This window comes from Salmo trutta, chromosome 19, assembly GCF_901001165.1.
Source record: "Salmo trutta chromosome 19, fSalTru1.1, whole genome shotgun sequence".
NCBI classification, from domain to species: Eukaryota; Metazoa; Chordata; class Actinopteri; order Salmoniformes; family Salmonidae; genus Salmo; species Salmo trutta.
The window spans coordinates 33696182-33716652 of record NC_042975.1 but is presented as its reverse complement, the minus strand read 5'-3'; the positions used below and the strand labels follow the sequence as shown (position 1 = coordinate 33716652).

Here is a 20471-nt window from a genome sequence, read left to right as displayed (position 1 = left end):
TAAAAGCGGACGATATTGCCATTCTTATTTTCCATATCTTAAATTTACCCTACTAGAAAGTGTGCACTCAGGCCTGGAGGGAAGCAAAAGTCATTCCACTACCTAAGAATAGTATAGCCCCATTTACTGTCTCAAATAGCTGACCAATCGGCCTGTTACCAGCACTTAGTAAGTTTTTGGAAAAAACAGATAAAAATACACCTTATGGAACAGCGGGACTGTGAAGCAACACAAACATAGGCACAGACACATGCATACACACAATAACATATGCACTACAGACACACACACACACACATGGATTTTGTGTTGTAGATACCTGGTAGTGGAGTAGGGGCCTGAGGGCACACACTTAGTAGGTTGTGAAATCTGTTGTGAATATATTGTAATGTTTTAAAATTGTATAACTGCCTTAATTTTGCTGGACGCCAGGAAGAGTAGCTGCTGCCTTGGCAGCATCTAATGGGGATCCATAATAAATACAAATCCTTGATGAAAACCTGCTCCAGAGCTCTCAGGACCTCAGACTGGGGCGAAGGTTCACCTTTCAACAGGACAACAACCCTAAGCACACAGCTAAGACAAAGCAGGAATGGCTTCAGGACAAGTCCCTGAATGTCCTTGAGTGGCCCGGACTTGAACCTGATCGAATATCTCTGGAGAGACCTGAAAATGGCTGTGCAGCGACGCTCCCCATGTAACCTGACAGAGCTTGAGAGGATCTGCAGAGAAGAACGGCAGAAACTCCCCAAATACAGGTGTGCCAAGCTTGTAGCGTCATGCCCAAGAAGACTCGAGGCTGTAATCACTGCCAGAGGTGCTTCAGTAAAGTACTGAGTAAAGGGTCTGAATACTTATGTAAATGTGACATTTCAGTTTTTTATTTTGAATACATTTGCAAACATTTCTAAAAACCTGTTTTGATTTGTTGTTATGGGGTATTGTGTGTAGATTGATGAGGGGGAAAAAATGATTTAATCCATTTTCGAATAAGGCTGTAACGTAACAAAACCTGGAAAAAGAAGGGGTCTGAATACTTTCTGAACTCACTATGCAAATCTTCCTCTCACTTTACACTTTAGGGAGAGGCTACCCACAAAAATGCTACAGTTTACTATAGAATACTACAGTACTTACTATAGAATCCTGTTGTAAACTGTAGAATACTATACACTGTATCCCTCTCATGTAGTACTTAGTATAGAATTTTGTAGTATACGTAGTAAGTTGTAAGTACTAACATATTATCCACACACAAAAGAACACTGTGGTAAATACTACAGAAATGTCTGCAAAAACACTACACACTGCAAAAAAAACAAAAAACTATAGTAATTACTACTAATTTGCATTTTTTTTATTAAACCTTTATTTAACCTGGCAAGTCAGTTAAGAACAAATTCTTATTTACAATGACAGCCTAGGAACAGTGGGTTAACTGCTTTGCTCAGGGGAAGAACAATGTTTGTTTTTTTACCTTGTCAGCTCGGGGATTCAATCTAGCAATCTTTCGGTTACTGGCCCAACGCTCTAACCACTAGGCTACCTGCATATACCCTGCCCATTCCCCTCCCCCATATCCCAATTTGTGCCACCCGTAAGTGAGAGACCTACATGCCAAGTATAGACCATATATTTTGTTCCCTATGGTTATATGAAGTAGTACAGGCTCTGAATTCTGTTCAGAACCCATTCCTACCTACATGTTATGGAAAGTATTTTTAATATTTCTCTAGTAAGTTCCCTCAAGGAGAAACCCCCCCACTTCTACATTACGTAAAATCTGTAGTACACTTTCCTGCCAAAACGTGGCGCCACAGATTTACAATAACAGACAGATGGGGTTCTTGTTTCTCCTGCCCACAGAGGAGGCAGGATCCACCAAACGTTGGCCTGTGGGTGACTTTATTTGCTTAAACTTCTGTAAAATCACAAGGAAATCATCTCAGTGATTTTACTTTAGGAAACTTTTTGTGAAATACTGTGGTATATATGATAATTATTAGGATGTAGTTAGCTTTCCTAGACATATTGTGAACAGCATGTAGGGATTCAAAATACGGATTATCTGTGTTTGACTTTCCATTTGTACCAGCCAGGACATGGACTATAAATGCTTGGCTAACTTGTCAGGGAATAAATAGTGTTCTACTTTGCTGTGTAATGACCCTATAGTAACAGACAGCTCCTGAGACATAGAACAGTATCTAGTTGACCTTGTCTTTAAACTTGACCAGATCCCTCCCATCAACACTTATCAATTGTCCATCAGTGCTCCACATGCCACCCCAGTAGGAGTGTGACCTCTTCAGATGGCCTCTGGTTATGATGACACCTGCACTGGGGGGACACCTGTCCAGTGTGATATTGACCTACGTGGTCTTTATAGTTGTTGTTTTACCATACATGTTGCTGACTGCTGGTTGAAGATATAATTGACTGTACCGACTGCATTTACTGATATATAATTTTTTATGTTTAACATTTTTCTCTGTGCCTTAATACTCTGTATTTTATAAGATATGTTGTTTCTGTAATTCTTTCCTATTGTTCAGTGTGATTCCCTACATCTGACGGTGGAGGCTGTCATCTGCCAAGGTTACTGTCAAAAGCACCAGGTGAGGGCATTTGTTTCACAACCTACACTCTTAGAAAAAAGGGTTCCAAAAAAGGGTTCTTTGGCGGTACCCATAGGAGAACCCTATTTGGTTCCAGGTAGTGCTACCCGCAACCAAAAAGGGTTCTACCCAGAACCAAAAAAGGGTTCTTCAAAGGGTTCTCCTATGGGACAGCTGAAGAACCCTTTTAGGTTAGGATAGCACTTTTTTTTCTAAGAGTGTAGTCAAAAGGCCTGGAGAACCCACACACACGCAGGCCTGCATACACACAAACCATGCTTGGACAAACAATGGTATGTTTGTGCATGAATGCTTTCTGGAAGAGGGATTTGGTGATGTAGGCTTGTAACAGGTGAGCATAAAGTAGGAAAAAGGAAAATGTCTTTATGGGTCAGGCCACATGTTGGAAAAACTCAGACTTAAAAAATACCTTAAGGAGTGAACGTTATTTATAATTTATAACAAAAATCTTGTTTTCATCAGACCAGAGCATTTTGTTTCTCATAGTCTGAGAGTCCTTTAGGTGCCTTTTGGCATACTCCAAGCGGGCTGTCATGTGCCTTTTACTGTGGAGTGGCTTCCTCTGGCCACTCTACCATAAAGGCCTGATTGGTGGAGTGCTGCAGAGATGGTTGTCTTTCTGGAAGGTTCTCCCATCTTCACAGAGGAACTCTGGAGCTCTGTCAGAGTGACCTTCTCCCCTGATGGCTCAGTTTTGCCGGGCGGCCAGCTCTTGGAAGAGTCTTGGTGGTTCCAAACTTCTTCGATTTAAGAATGATGGAGGCCCCTGTGTTTTTGGGGGCATTCAATGTTGGAGAGATTTTTTGTTACCCTTCCCCAGATCTCTGCCTCGACACATGGCTTGGTTTTTGCTCTGACATGCACTGTGGGACCTTATATAGACAGATGTGTGCCTTTCCAAATCATGTCCAATCAATTAAATTGCCCACTGATGGACTCCAAGTTGTAGAAACATCTCAAGGATGATCAATGGAAACAGGATCCACCTGAGCTAAATTTAGAGTCTCATAGCAAAGCGTCTGAATGCTTATATAAATAAGGTATCTATTTTTAATATATTTACAAAAAATGCTACAAACCTGTTTTCACTTTGTCAATACGGGGTATTGTGTGTAGATTGCTGAGGACATTTTCTTTTTAAGGCTGTAATGTAACAAACTGTGGAAAAAGTCAAAGAGTCTGAATACTTTCCGGCACTGTATATCACTATGGTTGACAGTAGTGTAATGCCTGGCTTGTGCTCTGCAAATCATTAGTACACATTGTAAACCACTTATCTATCTGTAAGCTCAGAGAGTAGATAAGTGGTAACACACTGTAAACTCAGAGCATAGAGAGGGATAACAATCTGCCCACTGGGCACACAACGTCATTTCAACGTGGAAATGTGGGTAAAATTTGGTTGAGAAGTTGATCATTTATTCACCCACTCAAAAAGGACAAACAGAAGTTTAATTCCCAATGTGTTATTATTATGCTTTCAACCATCTAAAAGCACAATGTCTGATTTTTGGTTTAGCTATCATCTAAATGTGTTAGCACTGCACTTTCAAATGTTTAAACGCACAAAAAAATTCAAATGGAAATACAATGTCAAATATTTTGTATTTATACAGCAAATTAATGTGTTATTACTGTGCTTCATCTAATAACCCAATTACTGTACCTGGATTGCAAAATGCATCCATGAATGTGAAACTAATTTTAAGGTTGAATGAATACTATTACATTAGTTTGTAAGGTACAGTGCCTTCAGAAAGTATTTACACTCCTTGACTTTTTCAACATTTTATGTTACAGCTTAAATTTACAATGGATTACATTGAGATTTGTTGGTCAATGGCCAACACACAACAATATACCCCATAATGTCAGTGTGGTTTATTTTTCTAATTAATAAAAAATTATAATTTGAAATGTCTTGAGTCAATAAGTATTCCACACCTTTAATGGTAACCCTAAATAAATTAAGGAGTACAGATTTGCTTAATGAGTTGCATGGACTCAATAATATAGTGTTTACATGATTGACTACCTCATCTCTGTACCCCACACATACAATTATATGTAATGTCCCTCAGTTGAGCAGTGAATTTCAAACACAGATTCAACCACAAAGACCTGGGAGGTTTTCCAATGCCTCACAAAGAAGGGCACTGTCACGATTGTGTATAGGAACGGACCAAGGTGCAGCGTGAATATCGTTCCACAAATGTTATTATAATGTGAAACTATGCAAGACATACAAAAACAACAAACCGTGACGACAGAGGTGCAACATGCACTAACTCAAAATAATCTCCCATAAACAAAGGTGGGTAAAACAACTACTTAAATATGATCCCCAATTAGAGACAACAATGACCAGCTGCCTCTAATTGGGGATCATCCAAAAACCCCACCATAGAAAAACAGAAACTAGAACCAAGCAACATAGAAAAATAAAATGAGAATAAACCCCCCAGTCATGCCCTGACCTACTCTACCATAGAAAATAAGAGCTCTCTATGGTCAGGACGTGACATTACCCCTCCCAAAAGTGTAGACTCCGGCCGCAAAACCTGAAACCAAAAGGGAGGTTTGGGGGGGGTGTCTAGTGTTGGTGGCGGTTCTGGTGCAGGACGAAGAACCTTCTCATCCCGCGGATCCTCCCGCATCGGAGGCGGTTCTGGTGCGGGACGAAGAACCCTCTCATCCTGCGGATCCGCCAGCATAGGAGGCGGCTCTGGTGCAGGACAAAGAACCCTCTCATTCTGCAAACCCGCCAGCATCGGTCGAGGCTCTAGACCGCCGACCGTCGCTGGAGGCTCCGGGCCGCGGGCCGTCTCAGGAGGCTCCGGGCCGCGGGCCGTCTCAGGAGGCTCCGGGCCGCGGGCCGTCTCAGGAGGCTCCGGGCCGCGGGCCGTCTCAGGAGGCTCCTGGCCGCGGGCCGTCTCAGGAGGCTCCGGGCCGCGGGCCGTCTCAGGAGGCTCCGGGCCGCGGGCCGTCTCAGGAGGCTCCGGGCCGCGGGCCGTCTCAGGAGGCTCCGGGCCGCGGGCCGTCTCAGGAGGCTCCGGGCCGCGGGCCGTCTCAGGAGGCTCCGGGCCGCGGGCCGTCTCAGGAGGCTCCGGGCCGCGGGCCGTCTCAGGAGGCTCCGGGCCGCGGGCCGTCTCAGGAGGCTCCGGGCCGCGGGCCTTCTCAGGAGGCTCCGGGCCGCGGGCCTTCTCAGGAGGCTCCGGGCCGCGGGCCGTCTCAGGAGGCTCCGGGCCGCGGGCCGTCTCAGGAGGCTCCGGGCCGCGGGCCGTCTCAGGAGGCTCCGGGCCGCGGGCCGTCTCAGGAGGCTCCGGGCCGCGGGCCGTCTCAGGAGGCTCCGGACTGGGATCTGTCGCCGGAAGCTCCGGACTGGGAACTGTTGCCGGAGCTCTGGAACGGGAAGGCACACTGGAGGCTCTGGACCGCCGACCGTCGCTGGAGACTCCGGACCGCGGACCGTCGCTGGAGACTCCGGACTGTGGACGGTCGCTGGAGGCTCCGGGCCGCGGGCCGTCTCAGGGGGCTCCTGGCCGCGGGCCGTCTCAGTGGGATCCGGGCCGCGGGCCGTCTCAGGGGGCTCCGGGCCGCGGGCCTTCTCTGGAGGCTCCGGACTGGGATCTGTCGCCGGAAGCTCCAGACTGGGAACTGTTGCCGGAGCTCTGGAATGGGAAGGCACACTGGAGGCCTGATGCGTTGGGCTGGCACAGGTGGTGCCAGATTGGTAACACACACCTCAGGGCGAGTGCGGCGAGTAGGCACAGGACGCAACAGACTGGGCAGGCGCACTGGAGGCCTAGTGCATGGAGCCGGGACAGGTGGCACCAGACTGGTGACACACACTTCAGTGCGAGGAGAAGGCACAGGACGTATCTGAATGAGGACACGCACTCCAGGGAGAGTGCGAGGAGGAGGCATAGGACGTACTGGGCTGTGGAGGCGCACTGGAGACCTGGTGCGTAGAACCGGTGCAGGATATACTGGACCGTGGAGGCGCACTGGAGGTCTGGAGCGTAGGGCTGGCACAACCCGTCCTGGCTGAACGCTCACTTTAGCCCGGCAAATGCGGGGTGCTGGCACAGGACGAACTGGGCTGTGAATGCGCACTGGCGACACAGTGCGTAATGCTGGCGCAGGATATCCTGGACCGAGGAGGCATACTGGAAACCAGGAGCGCTGAGCCGGCACAACCTGTCCTAGCTGAATGCTCACTTTAGCCTGGCAAATGCGGGGCGTAGGCACAGTGCACACCAGGCTATGAATGCGCACTGGAGATACAGTGCGCATCACCGCATAACACGGTGCTTGACTGGTCACACGCTCCTCAGGGTAAGCACACCGGCTCTGCAGCGCTCTCAACGCCAACACCTCTCACCGGAATCTTTCGTCGAGTTCCTCACTCGACTCCCTGACTGGCTCTGGTTCACCCCTCGGCTCCGCCGACCACTCCGTGTGCCCTCCCCCATTTTTTTTTTTTGGAGCTGCCTCTCGGGCTTCCGTTGTTGCCGTGCTAATTCCTCGTAGCGTCGCCGTTCTGCTCTCGCTGCCTCTATCTCCTCCTTCGGACAGCGATACTCTCCTTCCTGCCTCCAGGGTCCTTTCCCGTCAAAGATTTCCTCCCAGGTCCATTCCTCTTTACCATGCTGCTTGGTCCTCTGGTGGTGGGAGATTCTGTCACAATTGTGTGTAGGAACGGACCAAGGCGCAGCGTGAATATCGTTCCACATATTTTATTATAATGTGAAACTATGTAAGACATACAATAAACAAAAACAACAAACCATGATGACAGAGGTGCAACATGCACTAACTCAAAATAATCTCCCACAAACAAAGGTGGGAAAAACAACTACTTAAATATGATCCCCAAATAGAGACAACGATGACCAGCTGCCTCTAATTGGGGATCATCCAAAAAACCCAACATAGAAAAACAGAAACTAGAACCAAACAACATAGAAAAATAAAACTAGAATAAACCCCCCCAGTCACGCCCTGACCTACTCTACCGTAGAAAATAAGAGCTCTCTATGGTCAGGATGTGACAGGCACCTATTGGTAGATGGGTAAACATTAAAAAAGCAGACATTGAATATCCCTTTGAGCATGGTGAAGTTATTAATTACACTTTGGATTGTGTATCGATGCACCCAGTCACTACAACGATACAGGCGCCCTTCCTAATTCAGTTGCTGGAGAGGAAGGAAACCACTCAGGGATTTCACTATGATGCCAATGGTGACTTTAAAACAGTTACAGAGTTTAATGGCTGTGGTAGGGGAAAACTGAGGATGGGTGAACAACATTGTAGTTACTCCACAATACTAACCTAATTGACAGAGCCTGTACAGAATAAACATGTTTGCAACAAGGCACTAAAATAATACTGCAGAAAAAAATGGCAAAGCAATTCACTTTTTGTCCTGAATACAAAGTGTTATGTTTGAGGCAAATTCAATACAACACATTACTGAGTACCACTCTCCGTATTTTCAAGCATAGTGGTGGCTGCATCATGTTATGGGTATGCTTGTAATCGTTAAGGATTGGGGAAAATTTCAGGATAAACATAAATGGAATAAAGCAAAGCACAGGCAAAATCCTAGAGGAAAATCTAATTCAGTCTGCTTTCCCCCAGACACTGGGAGATTAATTCACATTTCAGCAGGAAATTAACCTAAAACAGAAGTCAAAATCTACACTGGAGTTGTTTACTATGAAGACAGTGGCCGTGTTACAGTTTTGACCTAAATCTGCTTGAAAATATATGTTAAGACCTGAAAATGGTTGTCTAGCAATGATCAACAACCAATTTGACAGAACTTGACCATTTTTTAAAAAGAATAATTGGCAACTGTTGCACAATCCAGGTATGGAAAGCTCTTAGAGACTTAACCAGAAAGACTCACAGCAGTAATCACTGCCAAAGGGGTTTTTAACATGTATTGATTCAGGGGATTTAATGCTTATCTAATCAAGATATGTTAGTGTAATATTTTTTTCTAATTTGTTGACAATTTTTTGATGTTGTTGACATTACAGAGTTTTGTGTAGATCGTTGACCAAAAATTATAATTAAATCCATTTTAATCCCACTTTGTAACACAACAAAATGTTGGAAAAAGTCAAGGGGTGTGAATACTTTCTGAAGACACTATAGCCTTAACTTTAGACTATTTACTCTATTACAAAAGTAATAATGAATTGTGTTTGGTTGACAGCGCAACCAAATATTAACATTAAAAAGAGTTGTATCAAATGCTTGGATAGTTTCATCTGAGCCACTGAATTTATCCTATTGTTTAACTTTTATTTTTGGTTTAGTTGGAGGCGTGAATTCAACATGTATTTTGTTGACAAGTTAATAAGCTATTTACTGTATTGTAAAAGTGATATTGAGTTGTGTTCAAATCTAATTTTATTTATCACATGCGGCGAATACAACTGGAGTAGACTTTACAGGGAAATGCTTGCTTACAAACCTTTCCCAATGATGCAGAGTACATTGTTTTTCATTAAAATAAGTAAATAACACCAAAGAAATGAAATAAAATAAAATACACAAGAATGGAGCTATATACAAGGAGTACCAGTACCAGATCAATGTGGAACTATATACAGGGAGTACCAGTACCAGATCATTGTGGAACTATATACAGGGAGTACCAGTACCAGATCAATGTGGAGCTAGATACAGGAAGTACCAGTACCAGATCAATGTGGAGCTATATACGGAGATTACCAGTACCAGATCAATGTGGAGCTATATACAGGAACTACCAGTACCAGATCAATGTGGAACTATATACAGGAAGTACCAGTACCAGATCAATGTGGAGCTATATACAGGGATTACCAGTACCAGATCAATGTGGAGCTATATACAGGGAGTACCAGTACCAGATCAATGTGGAGCTATATACAGGAAGTACCAGTACCAGATCAATGTGGAGCTATATACAGGGAGTACCAGTACCAGATCAATGTGGAGCTATATACAGGGAGTATCAGTACCAGATCAATGTGGAGCTATATACAGGGAGTACCAGTACCAGATCAATGTGGAGCTATATACAGGGAGTATCAGTACCAGATCAATGTGGAGCTATATACAGGGAGTACCAGTAATAGATCAATGTGGAGCTATATACAGAGAGTACCAGTACCAGATCAATGTGGAGCTATATACAGGAAGTACCAGTACCAGATCAATGTGCAGAGGACGAGGTACTTGAGGTAAATGTACAAGGCAGGGTAAAGTGACTAGGCATCCGGATAGAATAATACGAGTAAAATAAAGAACAGAGTAGCAGCAGCAAATGGCAAATGAGGAGTGTAAAAGTGTATGTGTGTGTTTGTGTTGTGTCGATATGCGCGTGTGTGTGCGCATCTGTATTGTTTGAATGTGTGAGGGATTTGTGTGGGAGTGACAGTGTAGTGTAGTGTGGGTGTGTAAGTGAGTGTGTATATGGTGTGTAAATAAAGTCTAGTGGTTGTGTGTTGTGTCAGTGCAAGATAGTTTGGGGACCATTAATTGACTATTTAGCAGTCTGGCCATTTAGCAGTCTTATGGCTTGTCTGTAGAAACTGTCTCGGAGCCTGTTCGTCCGAGAACCGATGCTTCGGTACCATCTGCTGGACTGTAGCAGACTATGGCTTGGGTGGCTGGAGTCTGGCAATTCTCCGGGCCTTCCTCTGACACTGCCTGATATAGAGGCCCTGGATGGCAGGGAGCTCAGACCCAATACTGTACAGGGCTGTCCGCACCACCCTTTGTAGCGCTTTGTGGCCAAGGGCGGTGCAATTGCCAAACCAAGCTGTAATGCAGCCAGTCAAGATGCTCTCGATTGTGCAGCTGTAGAACTTTTTGAGGATCTGAGGGCCCATGCCAAATCTTTTCAGCCTCCTGAAGGGGAGGAGGTGCTACCGTGCTCTTTTTCAAACAGAAATTTGCATCTGGTAGCTCTAACTCCAAAAAGTTTTGGGACAGTGTAAAGTCCTTGGAGAAAAAGAGCGCCTCAGTGCAGTGGGCAGCTGGGAGGAAACACTGTCAACACTGATAAATCCACGATAATTGAGAATTTCAATAAGCATTTCTCTACGGCTGGCCATGCTTTCCTCCTGGCTACCCAAACCCCGGCCAACAGCTCTGCACCCCCCGCAGCTACTTGCCCAAGCCTCTTCTGCTTCTCCTTCACCCAAATCCAGACAGCTGATGTTCTGAAAGAGCTGCAAAATCTGGACCCATACAAATCAGCTGGGCTAGACAATCTGGACCCTCTCGTTCTAAAATTATCAGCCGCCATTGTTGCAACCCTATTACCAGTCTGTTCAACCTCTCTTTCGTATCGTCCGAGATCCCTAAAGATTGGAAAGGCTGCCGCGGTCATCCCCCTCTTCAAAGGGGGTGACACTCTAGACCCAAACTGTTACAGACCTATATCCATCCTGCCCTGCCTTTCTAAAGTCTTCGAAAGCCAAGTTAACAAACAGATCACTGACCATTTCGAATCCCACCGTACCTTCTCCGCTGTGCAATCTGGTTCCCAAGCTGGTCACGGGTGCACCTCAGCCACGCTCAAGGTACTAAACGATATCATAACCGCCATCGATAAAAGACAATACTGTGCAGCCGTATTCATCGGCCTGGCCAATGCTTTCGACTCTGTCAATCACCGCATTCTTATTGACAGACTAAATAGCCTTGATTTCTCAAATGACTGCCTCGCCTGGTTCACCAACTACTTCTCCGATAGAGTTCAGTATGTCAAATTGGAGGGCCTGTTGTCCGGACCTCTGTATATATCAACGATGTCGCTCTTGCTGAGGGTGATACCCTGATCCACCTCTACGCAGACGACACCATTCTGTATAACCCCTTCCGTGGCCTCCAACTGCTCTTAAACGCTAGTAAAACTAAATGCATGCTTTTCAACCGATTGCTGCCTGCACTCGCCTGCCCGACTAGCATCACTACTCTGGATGGTTCTGACTTAGAATATGTGGACAACTACAAATACCTAGGTGTCTGGCTAGACTGTAAACTCTCCTTCCAGACTCATTTTAAACATCTCCAATCCAAAATTAAATCTAGAATCAGCTTCCTATTTTGCAACAAAGCCTCTTTTACTCATACTGCCAAAATACTCTCGTAAAACTGACTATCCTACCGATCCTCAACTTTGGCGATGTCATGTACAAAATTGCCTCCAACGCTCTACTCAGCAAACTGGATGCTGTCTATCACAGTGCCATCTGTTTTGTCACCAAAGCCAGAGCCAGTTTCATCATAACGCTTGATGGTTTCTGCGACTGCACTTAAAGAAACTTTCAAAGTTATTACAATTTTCTGCATTGACTGACCTTCATGTCTTAAAGTAATGATGGACTGTTGTTTCTCTTTGCTTATTTCAGCTGTTCTTGCCATAATATGGACTTGGTCATTTACCAAATAGGGCTATCTTCTGTATACCACCCTTACATGGAACCCAAACCGGCTGTGCGCGTGCGCCATCGTGTATAAATGTATTTTGTCTCCCCACACCAAACGCGATCCCGGCACACAAGTTATAATATCAAAAGAAACTCTGAACCAATTACATTAATTTGGGGACAGGTCGAAAAGCATTAACATTTATGGCAATTTAGCTAGCTAGCTTGAACTTGCTAGCTAATTTGTCCTATTTAGCTTGCTTGCTGTTGCTAGCTAATTTGTCCTGGGATATAAACATTGAGTTGTTATTTTACCTGAAATGCACATGGTCCTCTACTCCGACAATTAATCCACACTTAAAACGGTCAACCGAATCGTTTCTATTCATCTCTCCTCCTTCCAGGCTTTTCTTCTCTTGACTTTGTATTGCGATTGGCAACTTTCATAAATTTGGTGCATTACCGCCACCGACCTTGTTCGTCTTTCAGTCACCCACGTGGGTATAACCAATGAGGAGATGGCGCGTGGGTACCTGCTTCTATAAACCAATGAGGAGATGGGAGAGGCAGGACTTGCAGCACGATCTGTGTCACAAATAGAACTGACTTCTATTTTAGCCCTTGGCAACGCAGACGCTCGTTGGCGAGAGCGAGCAGTGTGGGTGCAATAATTGAATAATATAGATTTCTAAATGTATTTTGCAACGCGAGTAGTGTCGTAAGGGTATTACCTTGTCACAACACAACTGATTGACAGCTTTGCACACTCTTGGCACACCTGTTTTAATTGAAGTGCATTTCAGGTGACTACCTCATAAAGCTGGATGAGATAATGCCAAGAGTGTGCAAAGCTGTCATCAAGGCAAAAGATGGCTACTTTAAATAAAATAAAATATATTCTGATTTGTTTAACACTTTTTTTTGGCTACCACATGATTTCGTATGTGTTATATCATAGTATTGATGTCTTAACTATGATTCTACAATGTAGAAAATAGTAAAATAAAGAAAAACCCTTAAATGAGTAGGTGTGTCCAATCTTTTAACTGGTACTGTAGGTCCTGGATTTCAGGAAGCTTGGCCCCAGTGATGTACTGGGCCGTACGCACTACCCTCTGTAGCGCCTTACGGTCAGATGCCGAGCAGTTGCCATACCAGGCTGTGATGGAACCGGTCAGGATGCTCTCGATGGTGCAGCTGTAGAACCTTTTGAGGATCTGGGGACCCATGACAAATCTTTTTCGGTCTCTTGGGGGGGAAAAGATGTTGTCGTGCTCTCTTCACAATTGTCTTGCTGTATTTGGACCATGATAATACGTTGGTGATGTGGAAACCAAGGAACTTTAAACTCTTGACCCGCTCCACTTCAGCCCCGTCTATGTTAATGGGGGCCTGTTGGGCCCTCCTTTTCCTATAGTCCACAATCAGCTCCTTTGTCTTGCTCACATTGAGGGAGAGGTTGTTGTCCTGGCACCACACTGCCAGGTCTCTGACCTCCTCCCTATAGGCTGTCTCATCATTGTCGGTGATCAGGCCTACCACTTTTGTGTTGTCAGCAAACTTAATGATGGTGTTGGAGTAGTGCATGGCCATGCAGTCGTTGGTGTACAGGGAGTACAAGAGGGGACTAAACACGCACCCTTGAGGGTCCCCAGTGTTGTGGATCAGCGTGGCAGATGTGTTGCAGCCTACCCTTATCACCTAGGGTCGGCCCGTCAGGAAGTCCAGGATCCAGTTGCAGAGGGAGGCGTTTAGTCCCAGGATCTTTAGCTTATTGATGAGCTTGGTGGGTACTAGGGTATTCTACACTGAGCTGTAGTCAATGAACAGCATTGTCATATACAGTAGGTGCTATTTTGTCCAGGTGGGAAAGGGCAGTGTGGAGTGCGATTTAGATTGCGTCTGTGGATCTGTTGGGATGGTATGTGAATTGGAGTTGGTCTAGGGTTTCCAGCATGATGGTGTTGATGTGAGCCATGACCAGCTTTTGAAAGCACTTCATGGCTACCGACATGAATGCTACGGGGCTGTAATAATTTAGGCAGGTTACCTTTGCTTTCTTGGGTACAGGGAATATGGTCGTCTGTTTGAAACATGTAGGTATTACAGCCTCGGTCAGGGAAAGGTTGAAAATGTCTGTGAAGACATTTGGCAGTTGGTCCACGCATGCTTTGAGTACACGTCCTGACAATCCGTCTGGCCCCGTGGCTTTGTGAATGTTGACCCTTTTAAAGGTCTTGCTCACATTGGCTACGGAGAGCATGATCACACAGTTGTTCGGAACAGCTGGTGCTCTCATGCATGCTTCAGTGTTGCTTGCATCGGAGCGAGCATAAAAGGAATTTAGCTCATCTGGTAGGCTCGCGTCACTGGGCAGATCGCAGCTGGGTTTCGCTTTGTAGTCCGTAATAGTTTTCAAGCCTTGCCTCATCTGACGAGCATCTAAGCCGGTGTAGTAGGATTCAATCTTAGTCCTGTATTGGCACTTTGCTTGTTTGATGGTTCGTCTGAGGTAATAACGGGATTTATTAAAAGCGTCCGGATTAGTGTCCCGCTCCTTGAAAGCGGCAGCTCTAGCCTTTAGCTCGGTGCTGATGTTGCCTGTAATCCATGGCTGCTGGTTGGTATATTCCTCAATGCCATATTCCTGTCTGTGCTAGCAGAACAGTCCTGTAGCGTAGCATCCACGTCATCTGACCACTTCCATATTGAGTGAGTCATTGGTACTTCCTGCTTTAGTTTTTGCTTTTAAGCAGGAATCAGGAGGTCATAATTATGGTCAGATTTGCCAAATGTAGGGTGAGGGAGAGCTTTGTATGCATCTCTGTGTGTGGAGTAATGGTGGTCTAGAGTTTTTTTTCCTCTGGTTGCACATGTGACATGCTGGCAGAAATGAGGTAAAACAGATTTAACTTTGCCTGCTTTAAAGTCCCCGGCCACTAGGAGCCCCATGCATTTTATTGTTTGCTTAAGACCAAGTAAGGTCTTAATGGCAGCATCAGTTCGTGGTAGTAAGTAGACGGCTACAAATAATATAGATGAGAACTCTCTTGGTAGATAGTGTGGTCTACAACTTATCATGAGGTATTCTACCTCAGGCGAGCAATACTTCGAGACTTCTTTAATATTAGACGTTTCGCACCAGAAGTTATTGACAAAGACACACACCCCCGACCCTCGTCTTACCAGACGTAGCTGCTCTGTCCTGCCAATGCACAGAAAAGCCAGCCAGCTCTATATTATCCGTGTTGTCATTTAGCCACGTCTCTGTGAAACAAGATATCACCGTTTTTAATGTCCCATTGGTAGGATAGTCTTAATTGTACATCGTACAGTTTGATTTCTAATGATTGTTTGTTTTCCAGTTTGTTTTCTGACTGACCGGAATTTTAACCCAGGTCTCCTGTATGCTATAAGACTGTTAGCCTGCTGAGCTAAAGCCTGGGCATTAGCTTTAGTAGATAATGAAAGTCTTTAGGTCTCAAGCAAGGGTACTCATCACATGAGTGTGGTTGTCCCTGGTTGACTCTGTTCTATCTTCTTTGCTCTAGTGCAGGGGTGTCAAACTCATTTTCCCAGGATTGTGTTATAAAATGGATTTTATTTTCTGTTTAGCTGATAGGTAGCTGGACAGAGTGAAGAGACTTGAAATGATGATTTCTACACATTTTTTATTTGCTTTTAGTAATTTTTATGTCGATTGAGATCGTTCTTTCCTGAAAACATTAATACAAAAATCTATCCACCTACGGGCCGGATTGAATGGGCTCATGGGCCAGATCCATAAGTTTGACACGTGCTCTAGTGACTTGGGTGATGGTATGCTATTTACACATTTATGGTACCAATTGACTATCCATCTCAGTGTTCACCATTCCATACTAAACTTGGTTGTAGGCCTTATCTTCTGCTGGCTCTATTGGATTGCCTCAATTGGATATTGATTTGTTCTTGTTCCTATTATGCATGGACGGACTTATCTCATTTCCCTGATTTGGACCCACCTGATTACAAACATTCTCCTCCAGGTATCAATATTCCCAGGCAGCAGTAGTAATATGCAACTGAATGGATGTAGAGATTACATTGATTGTTTATTTACATTGCAGCCAACCCTCAGCTGGGTCCAGTGTTAGGTCAGGACATTCAGAAAACATAGTACATCCACCCTACCAGAACATGGTAGTAACCAGTCTGTAGTTGATCTAACATTTTAACTCTGAGATGAATGGTAAGTCAATGGATTAAAGGAAAACTTGAACCGCCATATTCATTGTTATTCATGATGTTGTCCCTCACGGTTGCTGACTGTTCTCTTCTGTCTGTCCCCATTTGACTGCAGCACTCGTGCTGGCAAAACTCTGGGTCACTGCTACTCTAACTTCTGCGATGCATACAAGGCCCTCCCCCGCCCTCCTTTTGGCAAATCTGACCACGACTCCATTTTGCTCCTCCCTTCCTATAGGCAGAATTCAAACAGGATGTACCCGTGTTAAGAATTATTCTACACTGGTCTGACCAATCAGAATTCACACTCCAAGATTGGTTTGATCCCGTGGACTGGGACATGAACGAGCGAACAAAACGTAGGTATTTGGACATAAATATGGAGTTTATCGAACAAAACAAACATTTCTTGTGGGAGTCCTGGGAGTGCATTCCGACGAAGATCGGCAAAGGTAAGTGAAGATTTATAATACTATTTCTGAGTTTTGTTGACTCCAGAACTTGGCGGGTAACTGTATAGCTTGCTTTGATGGCTGAGCTCTGTACTCAGAATATTGAACAATGTGCTTTCGCCGTAAAGCTATTTTGAAATCTGACACAGCGGTTGCATTAAGGAGAAGTGTATCTATAATTCTTTCAATAACTGTTGTAAATTTTATCACCGTTTATGATGAGTATTTGTATAAATTGACATTTCTGAACATCATGCGCCAATGTAAAATGTTTTTTTTTATAGAAATATGAACTTTATCAAACAAAACATACATGTATTGTGTAACATTGAGTCCTGGGAGTGTCATCTGATGAAGATCATCAAAGGTTAGTGATTCATTTTAGCTGTATTTCTAGTTTTTGTGACGCCTCTCCTTGTTGGAAAATGGCTGTGTCGTTTTTCTTGTCTCGGCGCTGTCCTAACACAATCTAATGTTATGCTTTCGCGGTAAAGCCTTTTTGAAATCGGATAATGTGGTTGGATTAACAAGAAGTGTATCTTTAAAATGGGATATAAAAGTTGTATGTTTGAGAAATTTGAATTATGAGATTTTTGTTGTTTTGAATTTTCCGCCCTGGTATTTCACTGGCTGTTGACTAGTGTGTCCCGCGGGTGGGACGCTAGCGTCCCACATGTCCCAGAGAGGTTTTAACAAGAAATTTGTGGAGTGGTTGAAAAACGAGTTTTAATGACTCCAATGTAAGTTTATGTAAACTTCCGACTTCAACTGTAAGCCTCAGGCTGTCACATGTTCACAGCCTCATTAAAAGTGTACATTAAAAAAATAACATTAAGTGTACATATTCCTCTACCTCTGGTTACTGCAAGTGTCACTCCCAGCAAATTCAACAACAGCGGTTACAGCCAGACAAACTATTCAAACATCTTTGTGGTAATTAATACATCGACACCTTGGCCTCTAGATTTCAAAATGTTTCTGTATGATTTATTTACAGTGTAATTGATTTGTTTTTCATTACAGTAATGAGTCAGGTAAGAAGTATCTCATAAACCTTAACAATTGGAATATTGAAGTCCACAGTAATAAGTAATAACCTAAGAATTTCAGGGTGATTGCATTTTCACCTGAAGATGATTTCTTAGTTCCTGGTCTTTGGAGGGAGGGAGAGGGAGAGAGAAATAGAGTCTCATTACCTCAATGGGAAAAGTAAAACATAAACTGGAAACTTCATGTATCAAATGGGACACATTGAGGGAACAGTATACACTGTAATCTATGTTTTGCTTTTGTTTACCAGATTCCTGACGTTGTCAACAGTAACCAGGCAGCAAATGGTTATGCCAATGCATTCAACACCCTAGGTGGAACTGGTGTTAGAGCCTGTAATCGAACCCACAAATGCTGATACTCCAGATGTCACGACTTCCGCCGATCACTACCGGTGCAGTCTGCTCGAGGACGTCCGTCGGGAGTTGGCCTGCCGAGACACCACCCTCACGTTGGACCAGCTGGTGGACCTGTCCATCCGGCTGGACAACCTGCTGGCTACCACATGTATGTGTTAATGAGTTTTCCCCGCATTCCCAGCATAAGGCACTCGTAGATTCAGGCGTAGCTGGGAATTTTATTGACCGTTCATTTGCTCATAGGTTAGGGATCCCCCTTGTTCCTGTTGATATGCCCTTCCCTGTGCACGCCCTAGATAGTCGACCATTAGGGTCAGGACTGATTAGGGTGGCCACCGCTCCACTAAGTATGGTTACGCAGGAGGGTCACAAGAAGAGAATCAGTCTCTTCCTTATTGATTTTCCTGCGTTTCCCGTGGTGCTGAGCCTACCCTGGTTGGCCTGTCATGACCCCACTATTTCGTGGCAACAGAGGGCTCTCAAGGGGTGGTCACGAGAGTGCTCAGAGAGGTGTGTGGGAGTTTCCATCGGTGCGACTACGGTGGAAAGTCCAGACCAGGTCTCCACCGTGCGCATCCCCTCAGAATATGCCGATTTGACTCTCGCCTTCTGTAAGAAGAAGGCGACTCAATTACCACCCCATCGACGGGGGGATTGTGCGATAAATCTCCTGGTAGATGCAGCACTTCCCAGGAGTCACGTGTATCCTCTGTCACAGGAGGAGACGGCGGCTATGGAAACATATGTCTCTGAATCCCTGGGGCAGGGATACATTCGGCCCTCCACTTCACCTGCCTCCTGGAGTTTCTTTTTGTGAAGAAGAAGGATGGAGGTCTGCGCCCGTGTATTGACTATCGGGGTATCAATCAGATCACATTGAGGTACAGCTACCCGCTGCCGTGCTAGGAGCTGTGCTCGGGCACGCCACCAAAGCTCCGCCCCTGTGCTTTCTTTTCGAAGAAGCTCAGCCCTGCGGAGCGAAACTATGATGTGGGGGACCGGGAGCTGTAGGCTGTTGTCAAGGCTCTGAAGGCGTGGAGACATTGGCTTGAGGGGGCTAAACACCCTTTCCTCATCTGGACTGACCACCGCAATCTGGAGTAGGAGACAGGAGACTGAACCCTCGCCAGGCAAGTTGGGCCATGTTCTTTACCCGTTTTGTTTTCACTCTGTCCTACAGACCAGGTTCCCAGAACACTAAGGCTGACGCACTGTCCCGGATGTATGACACAGAGGAGCGGTCCATGGATCACACTCCCATACTTCCGGCCTCTTGCCTGGTGGCACCGGTGGTGTGGGAGCTGGACGCGGACATCGAGCGGGCGTTACGCACAGAGCCCACTCCCCCTCAGTGTCCAGCTGGGCGCCTGTACATTCCGTCTGCTGTCCGCGACCGTCTCATCTATTGGGCCCACACGTCACCCTCCTCTGGTCATCTTGGCATTGGTCGGACGGTGCGTTGCCTTAGTCGGAAGTACTAGTGGTCCACCTTGGCCAAGGACATGAGGGTTTATGTTTCCTCCTGCTCGGTGTGCGCCCAGTGCAAGGCTCCCAGGCACCTGCCCAGAGGGAAGTTACAACCCCTACCCATTCCACAATGGCCATGGTCGCACCTGTCGGTGGACTTCCTGACGGATCTTCCCCCCTCACAGGGCAACACCACGATCCTTGTCGTTGTGGATCAGTTTTCTAAGTCCTGCCATCTCCTCCCTTTGCCTGGCCTCCCTACAGACTGCAGAGGCCCTGTTCACTCACGTCTTCCGGCACTACGAGGTGCCTGAGGACATAGTCTCTGATCGGGGTCCCTAGTTCACGTCCAGGGTCTGGAGAGCGTTCATGGAACATCTGGGGGTCTCGGTCAGCCTCACCTCAGGTTTTCACCCCGAGAGTAGGTGGAGAGAGTAAACCAGGATGTGGGTAGGTTTCTGCGGTCATATTGCCAGGACCGGCCGGGGGAGTGGGCGTTCATCCCCTGGGCAGAGATGGCCCAAAACTCACTCCTCCACTAACCTCTCTCCCTTCCAGTGCGTACTGGGGTATCAGCCGGTTCTGGCACCTTGGCATCAGAGCCAGATCGAAGCAAATGGACAAATGGTTTAAGCCCTCGGAGGAGACCTGGGACGCGGCCCATGTGCACCTGCAACGGGCCGTGAGGCGGCAGAAGGCGAGCGCCGACCGCCACCGCAGTGAGGCTCCGGTGTTTGCACCGGGGGACCGGGTCTGACTCTCAACCCGAAACCTGCCCCTCTTCCTACCCTGCCGGAAGCTGGGTCCATGGTTTGTGGGGCCATTCAAAGTCCTGA

At 45.8% G+C, this 20471-nt stretch overlaps 1 protein-coding gene across 1 annotated transcript in view; it reads left to right on the top strand.

Moving 5' to 3' along the window:
• LOC115153739 (uncharacterized) overlaps nucleotides 1-20471 on the top strand; it is a 42245-nt gene that overhangs the window by 7759 nt on the left and 14015 nt on the right. The window contains exons 2-3 of the mRNA XM_029699327.1: nucleotides 2556-2618; nucleotides 18060-18162. Of these exons, the coding sequence (XP_029555187.1) occupies nucleotides 2556-2618; nucleotides 18060-18162 (166 nt within the window). The remainder of the gene's footprint in view (nucleotides 1-2555; nucleotides 2619-18059; nucleotides 18163-20471) is intronic.